This window comes from Lolium perenne, chromosome 1, assembly GCF_019359855.2.
Source record: "Lolium perenne isolate Kyuss_39 chromosome 1, Kyuss_2.0, whole genome shotgun sequence".
Taxonomy (NCBI): Eukaryota; Viridiplantae; Streptophyta; class Magnoliopsida; order Poales; family Poaceae; genus Lolium; species Lolium perenne.
Window position 1 is genome coordinate 196,306,086 of NC_067244.2, and position 7,821 is coordinate 196,313,906.

General features: G+C 40.8%; 1 protein-coding gene across 3 annotated transcripts; it reads left to right on the forward strand.

Annotated features, from left to right (window-relative positions):
* Positions 1–291: 291 nt before the first annotated feature.
* On the forward strand, positions 292–7,821 carry LOC127317668 (lysophospholipid acyltransferase LPEAT1). Of its 3 annotated transcripts, XM_051348258.2 has the most exons (9): positions 292–1,061; positions 2,023–2,142; positions 2,268–2,305; positions 2,462–2,526; positions 3,463–3,531; positions 4,081–4,214; positions 4,787–4,927; positions 5,116–5,301; positions 6,083–7,821. In XM_051348258.2, the coding sequence occupies exons 1-9, from the start codon at positions 567–569 to the stop codon at positions 6,482–6,484; spliced, it is 1,650 nt and encodes a 549-aa protein (XP_051204218.1). In that variant the 5' UTR covers positions 292–566; the 3' UTR covers positions 6,485–7,821. The 3 variants fall into 3 exon arrangements, with proteins under 3 accessions (XP_051204218.1, XP_051204226.1, XP_051204229.1); XM_051348266.2 differs by lacking the exon at positions 6,083–7,821 and having other exon boundaries at positions 296–1,061; positions 5,103–5,284; XM_051348269.2 differs by lacking the exons at positions 5,116–5,301; positions 6,083–7,821 and adding an exon at positions 5,041–5,070 and having other exon boundaries at positions 296–1,061.

Sequence of the window (7,821 nt, forward strand, 5' to 3'; positions counted from 1 at the left end):
ACTCAACTTTATGTAGAAATTATTTGACTCAACTTTATTTAAATATAAATAATGCATCTATACATCCCTATCTAGATAAAGTTGAATCCCACAACTCTAGAATAATCATTCACGCAAAAATAACTCCAGAGTATTCCATCGGCGCCTTGGAGAAACACTAGAAAATCTATCTAGTAGACCGCTGAACAATCCGGAAAACAAAAAGTCAAATCGTGACGGCTTTGGAGTTGCAGTGTGGGACACGCGGGGCCGTTTCTCCCGTCGCCGATTTGCCGCCGACCGTGTACGTCAACACTTTGCCCAGCTTTTGCTACAACGGCAGTTCCAGCCGTCCACGCAAAGTAGTTTCAGTGTTAACCACCGCGCGCGGCAGGCTCCAGCCAGCCGTCCGATCCAGATTCCGACGCTCCTCCTCCCTTCTCCTTCTCCGTCGCCGTCGCCGTCTACTCCTCCACCACCACGACCGCCTCAATCCCTTTCCCTATCTCACTATCTCTATCTCTATCGCGGTCGCCGCGCTTTCTCTTCTCCTCATAGACACCTAGCTACTGCTCCGCTCCGCTTCCATGGCTGCCGACGGCGACGCCCCCGCCGAGCTCCACAGCGCCACCCGCGGCGACGACGCCGCAGCCAAGCCGCTCCTCTCCCCGCCCTCCGCCCCCGCCGCCGCACCCACGGCCGCGGCGCAGGAGACCCTCGAGGAGCTGGACCGGAGGTACGCGCCGTACGCGCGGCGGGACGCCTACGGGCCGATGGGCCGCGGGCCCCTGGGGCCGGCGGAGGCGGCGCGCCTGGCCGTCGCCGCGGCCCTGCTCCTCCCGCTCCGGGTCGTGGCGGCCCTGCTCCTGCTCGTCGCCTACTACCTCGTCTGCCGCGTGTGCACGCTCGGGGTGGAGGAGGAGCGCCAGGGGGCCGAGGGCCCGGGGGACGGCTACGCGCGCCTCCGGGGATGGAGGCGGGACGCCGTCGTGCGCTGCGGCCGCAGCCTCGCGCGCGCCATGCTCTTCGTCTTCGGCTTCTACCGGATCCGCCAGGACCGCCGCGGGGCCGCAGCTGCCCAGGTACCAAACTCTAATCTCGATTCTGGCTTTCTGTTGCTTGCCCGCTTGCTTGATAGTCGTCGATACCTTGCGATGGAAGAACAGGATGTCGTGCGAGGCCGGCCTAGTTGTTCATGCTTGTGCTGCTTGTCTTGTCTGACGGAGTTGGAAACACACATTCACGGCCACGTCACCGTGTACAATTTGTCTTTGTTTCTGCCTAAGTTGAAACCTGCTTCCCCGGTCTAGATCAGGAAAAAAAAGTTGTTCTAGCTTATGCACTTAATGCAACTTGAAGCGTGGCCGTCTATGTTACAGTATACTGTGAATACTTGCTTCCACTCGTGACATGTTACTAGATACTCTGTTTTTGATAGCTATTGGTGATCATGTAGTTATCATTTGTACATTAATAAATACTACTCACTCCGTTCCAAAATAAGTGTCGCAACTTTATCTAGATGATATGGATGTATCTAAACCTAAAATTTCTTCTAGATACACTCCAATTTAGACAAAACCGTGACTCTTATTTTGGAACGGAGCTAGAAAGATGCAAATTATACTGTGCTGGACCTGCTGGTTATTTGGAGTAGTCCTCATTCGTGCCTTTGTTCAAGGTCCTTGGTCAACCTCCAGTAAGCGAGAATGGATCAGGACAAAGTGAATTTATTTCCCTTTCTAGTAACATAACAGATTGAGCTTATTTCTTGTTCAAGATACATGCGGATTTTGAATGATTGGGGTTTGTCCCATAGTACTACATCTGCCTAGTGCACGAGAAATACTACACCTGTATACAATTTTGATGAAACAATACAAATTACTACATTGTTTATGCTTGATGCCTGATGGAAGATGGTTAATTATGGGTACGGAATTTGGACAACGGTTTACTTTTAACCTTATTTGGATACGGAATATTGCGTGTTATTGCTTTTGTGTCTACTATATTCAACTAGGGATACTTTATTTCTTTCAGGACGAGGACCTGGGCAAGTCTGAATATTTGGGAAGACCAGGGGCAATTGTATCTAATCATGTATCACATTTGGATATTCTGTATCACATGTCATCTTCCCTTCCAAGTTTTGTTGCTAAGGTACCGCAGTTATGTTGTAATGTTGATATTATTCATTCGGTTTCTCAAGAATTATGTCCTCAGAAATCAGAATGTGTTGATTTTGACATGCTTGTTTTTGCACGCGATGGCTGTCCTCATTGAAGAGATCAGTGGCCAGATTGCCCCTAGTTGGTCTCATAAGGTAATAACATTCTCTTGCTGTGTGGATCACACGTTTTAGACTTTCTAGTTAGAAGCTTGCAACATTGTATTTTAGTGGATAATAGGATAGAACAACAGTTTGTGGAGTATTTATTACTAAACTGAATCTATAGCATGACCTTCTGTTGCGATGCAGCAAATGCATGGGTTGTATTTTTGTTCAGCGAGAGTCTAAAGCTTCGGATTTCAAAGGTGTTTCAGGTATACATTGATGTGTGACCTTAAGTGAACATGCTTACATTTTTTTGCCTCTGCTGTGCATTATTTTTCTCATCCTTATGGTTCAACTTCGGAAGATGACTTATAGTAGTAAACTAGTTATGCAATTTATACCCAGAGAATTATTATATTTTACATGATAAATCTTCACAAACTGACGAGTGTCAACAAGTAAAATCCTGTTCATAGTTATTATTGCGGTGTCCTTTCAATATAGGCATGTCATTCTTTAACCACTAATTATTTGACTACTATGTCATTAACCTACTGGAGATGGCTAGGTGCGATATGATTGCAACATGGAAGCTTATAGGTGGATTAGGAGCAAGGTACTAGCTTTATTAACTAGTACTTCGTCTGTCCCATAATATAAGATGTTATTACAACAAATATACTCATATGTTGGTTGTAAGATCATCTTATATTATGGGACGGGGGAGGTAAAATTTATCTTAATAGGAAAAAATAAAAGATAATTCCATAAAATCACTACAGTGGTTAAAGATTGAATGTTTTCATGGTGGTAGGTAAACCAGAAACTATCAAACACAAAGCATTATCTGTTGACTAAGAAATTCTAAACAGTAAAAAATCTCTGCACGGCTGAGATAAATTTGGCATGTTTGTAATAGCATTCTTATAGTATGGAGTGGTATTATCTAATGCGTAATCGAAGTTTAGCTAAGCAACATCAATTATTCTTAGATGGTATTGTTAGACTTTTCAGTCTAGGGACTATATTGTTGCCATTTTGGGGTGATGGACCATAGGTTCATTTTCTTTAAAAAATAGCTACTGTAAGCAGATTTGGCACTTCAATACATAATAATTCGCTTAGTTTTTCGTGGTCAGGGTTGTTCAAACACAGTAGCCTACATTCTATTTTGCTTGTTCTGCTTTCTAACTTATATCGCACAGGTGCTGTAACTGAAAGAATCGAGCGAGCTCATAGACAAAAAGACTCTCCAATGATGCTACTCTTTCCTGGTTGGTGCATAATAATACTTTCTTCTTCGTTAGATTTTGTACATATGGACAGTAATGACCATTTCGAGTTTATTGTTCGTTTATGACACATATTTGAATGGCTAGTAGCCTGGTATATTTTTTCTCATCTTGTGGAATATATAATGCTTGTTCACAATACCTTGTAACTGCATATATTATGTGACCTGTCTTATTTTGATCTTGTTCTTATTCTGGGATTACAATCACATCTTAATATCAGGATCTTGTGTCTATATTTGATTTGTAAGTCGTAGATTACTTTTGCGTGATGATTTTTTATTATTCAATTGGTTTTCTGTTTGTATTTGTCTTGTTTTATCATAATTGTTTCTTCAATATTTTCTGTATATCTTTTCAAATTTTGTACAACCTATTTTAGTACTTGTATATTTGTGCTCAACACCAAAATTGTGGAACTGTGTACTGTGGTCCAAGAACACAGGGAATTAGTCATTCCGTAAATCTGTCTCCGCTTTATTGGTGTAGTTTTGTATTCATCTTATACAATTGACTGGATTCCTATTGGAGAGGGTACAACTACAAATGGGGACTATCTCCTTCCGTTCAAGACAGGAGCCTTTCTTGCAAAAGCACCAGTACGGCCAGTCATTTTAAGATACCCATACAAGAGATTTAGTCCAGCATGGGACTCCATGGATGGGGTAAGTGTCACTTGGAAGTCTATGCAAACTTGTAGTTGTCAGTTCCAAATACCTACAATGAGCGCATGTATGAACCATACACTGAAGGAATTGATCTTATTAGAATTGATGTTGTCCACTAAAATAACATTGATCGATATCATCTTATGTATGTTCATTTCATTAGTGCATAAGTTTAGGACATTTCATTAATGAACTTCTGTTTAGCTTCTTTGTTTCCCAGTGTTGTTGCTTTCTTTTCGTAATGGAATATTTTGTTTCTTTCACCCAAAACAGTTAAACTAACAGTGATACATATAAAATTACATGATGGGCAGTTGACCTCAGAAAACTAACAGCTCAGACTATCTATTAGATATACCCTGGATATAGCATTTTTTCAGAATGTTTGTAATGTGTATCTCTAATGGTTCTTGTGTTTCTCCAACTGATTCCTAAATCCTAATGTTACTTTTCTGTAGTTATTCGAACTGATTCCAGCTGATACTCTTATATCGTTAGTTGTTAATTATATGAATGGGTACTTTCATTTGTGAGTTCAAGTATCGCTTTAACTTCACTAAAACTTTCAGGCACGCCATATATTGCTGCTCCTTTGTCAGTTTGCAAACTATCTAGAGGTTGTCCATTTGCCTGTGTACTATCCTTCTCAGCAAGAAAAAGACGATCCAAAGCTCTATGCAAGTGATGTACGGAAATTGATGGCAGTGGAGGTACATCTTTCATCTTTCTTAATTTATAGAATGGTCTCTCACCTTCCATATTTGTTGTTAATCTTTCGTAGTCTCTGATGTTTAACTTAAGTATTCCCTCCGTCTATAAATAGATGATATTTGTCTAAATTTGGATGTATCTATACACTAAATAGTGTCTATATACACTAAATAGTGTCTATATACAGAAGGAGCATACTGTTGATGACAAGGAGCATACTGTTTATTTTCCCAAGAGGATTGATAAAGTATGTGGAGTTAATACAATTTCTAATGTGAGAACTATCAAAGTAGGAGTTATTGATTGTTCTATATATGAGCCTAAAGAAGGATATCAAAATATTATGATTGGATCCATATCAATTCAATACAAGGTAACATGATTGATTTGAGGTTTATTTCTTTTTATGTCGTTTAAAATTTATTTGGTGGCAAAACTTGATCAACCTTGTTAACAAGTACATTTTATATGCATAGAGGAGCTAAACAATATTTCTTTCTTCGTCCACTTGTTCTATTTGCTGTAGCACTAATTGTTTTGCAAGGTTTCTTAGTTGTTTAGAGGTTTGAAAATCTTTTTCTGCCCAGTAGTAATAATTTGAACACCCAGAAATGTGCATTTTTTAAAATTTTCAAAAATTCACAAAAATTATACCGTTGGTCTTATTTTTCGAAGAGCTACCTGGGGCTGACCAGTGGGGCACCCCAGGGCTGCCCCCCATGTGCCGGCGCGGCCAAGGAGGGGGGCGCGCCACCCTGTGGTGTGGGTCCCTCCTTGCCCCACTAAGTCATCTCTTCCTCCCATTCCACTCTCTCTCCCGAAAAAATTCGTACCAATTTTCTCTCACTCGCGTTTTTGCTCAAGAGCTCAGGATTTCTCGATCTCTTTGCTCAGCCCAGATTTCTGTCTGAAATTTGGCATATTTACTCTCCGGTATGTGACTCCTCCGATTATCCAAGTAGAATTTTGTTTGGTTGAGTATATCTTGAATATTTTGCTGCTGTAGGTAACATGTTAAGTGAGCTTGCATGCTTGTTCTAAGTTGTAAGAATTAGTTTTGATGCATGTTTAGTACTCTACCAAGTTCCTATAGTAGTTTCCCTCAATTATATGTCTCCAAATCAACTTTTATAATGTTTGATGAAAAATTTCAGAAAAGGAAGATGGATAACCATACCTTTGGAGAAATGTTCGAAAGAGAGACGACAAGCACGGGGAGGCCCTCAAGGGCAGCCACTCGAATTAGACGATCCTATAATGAGGATGTCATCGCACCGAGCTTCGAAGTTGAAGAGGATAATGGAGTTTCTAATGCTTCATCCTTTCCATGTTATGACTTTTTGCGTAATGCAGGGCTGCTTGATGACTTCTTGTTCCTCATCAATAATGTGAGCTTATCTACCTATATGGAAGATGAGAGGAGTCAATACTACATGCTAACTAAAATCTTTGTTGAAAGCTTCCAGTTCAACAACACACACTTCCAACCATCAGTTACATTCAGGATTTATGATAGGCCTATTACTATGAAGTTGAAAGATTTTGTACTGCATTGAATATTGCTCCTGTAGGTACAACGAAGAAGATCGAGAAAAGTCCCAAGACCTTGACGGAGCTCTATTGAGAAGTTAGCAATGATGATAGCCGCACCATTCAGCGCGGCAAGATAAGAAACATTCAACTCCCTGCCATTAGATATTTCGCTTACTATCTTGCTACTAGCATTTTTGGTAGGGAGAACACTAGAAATATTTCTAGTTATCATCTTGCTTTCCTAGTTGCTACACTTACTGGAAAGACACCTTATCATCTTGGTGCTCTTGTTGCTCGTCGTTTATCCAATAAGGGCCTAGTTTTGGAGGACTATTTAACTCTTGGGATTAACATGCGCTAGAGCTTTTAATTTTTTAAACAGGAGTAAAATTATTTTGAGAGGTGTTTGTTGTTGTCAACGAATGGTAGTGGGCACTCTAACTACCTCGTCAACCAGACTTTCAAGAGCGGCTCCCATGAAGGCAATAATTTCTCCAAAAATAGGCCCCTTAGTGGATAAACGACGAGCAACAAGAGCACCAAGATGATAAGGTGTCTTTCCAGTAAGTGCAGCAACTAGAAAAACAAGATGATAACTAGAAATGTTGCTAGTGTTCTCCCTACCAAGAATGCTAGTAGCAAGATAGTAAGCGAAATATCTAATGGCAGGGAGTTGAATGTTTCTTATCTTGCCGCGCTGAATGGTGCGGCTATCATCATTGGTAACTTCTCGATAGAGCTCCAGCAAAGCCTTGAGATTATTCTCGATCTTCTTCGTTGTACCTATAGGGGCAATATCCAATGAAGTACAAAAATCCTTCAACTTCATGGTAATAGGATTATCATAAATCCTGAATGTAACTGATGGTTGGTAGTGTTTGTTGTTGAACTGAAAGCTCTCAACAAAGATTTTAGTTAGCATGTAGTATTGATCCCTCTCATCTTCCATATAGGTGGTTAAGCCCACATTATTGATGAGGACCAAGAAATCATCCAGCAGCCCTGCATTACTCAAAAAGTTATAACATGGAAAAGATGAAGCGTTAGGGACTCCATTATCCTCTTCAACTTCGAATCTCGGTGCGATGACATCCTCATTATAGGATCGTCTAAATCGAGTGGTTGCCCTTGAGGGCCTCCCCGTGCTTGTCGTCTCTCTTTTGAACACTTCTCCAAAGTTATAGTTATCCATCCTCCTTTTCTGAAATTTTTCAACAAACATTATAAAAGTTGATTTGGAGACATATAATTGAGGGAAACTACTATAGGAACTTGGTAGAGTACTAAACGTGCATCAAAACTAATTCTTACAACTTAGAACAAGCATGCAAGCTCACTTAATATGTTACCTACAGCAGCC

What these genes read in the sequence shown, in the direction of transcription:
- LOC127317668 (XM_051348258.2), top strand. Translation starts at nt 567, where the DNA reads ATGGCTGCCGACGGCGACGCCCCCGCCGAGCTCCACAGCGCCACCCGC. An exon ending in TTCCAAGTTTTGTTGCTAAG is followed by an intron (nt 2,143 to 2,267) that starts GTACCGCAGTTA and finishes TCCTCATTGAAG; the next exon opens with AGATCAGTGGCCAGATTGCC. An exon ending in GGATTTCAAAGGTGTTTCAG is followed by an intron (nt 2,527 to 3,462) that starts GTATACATTGAT and finishes TATATCGCACAG; the next exon opens with GTGCTGTAACTGAAAGAATC.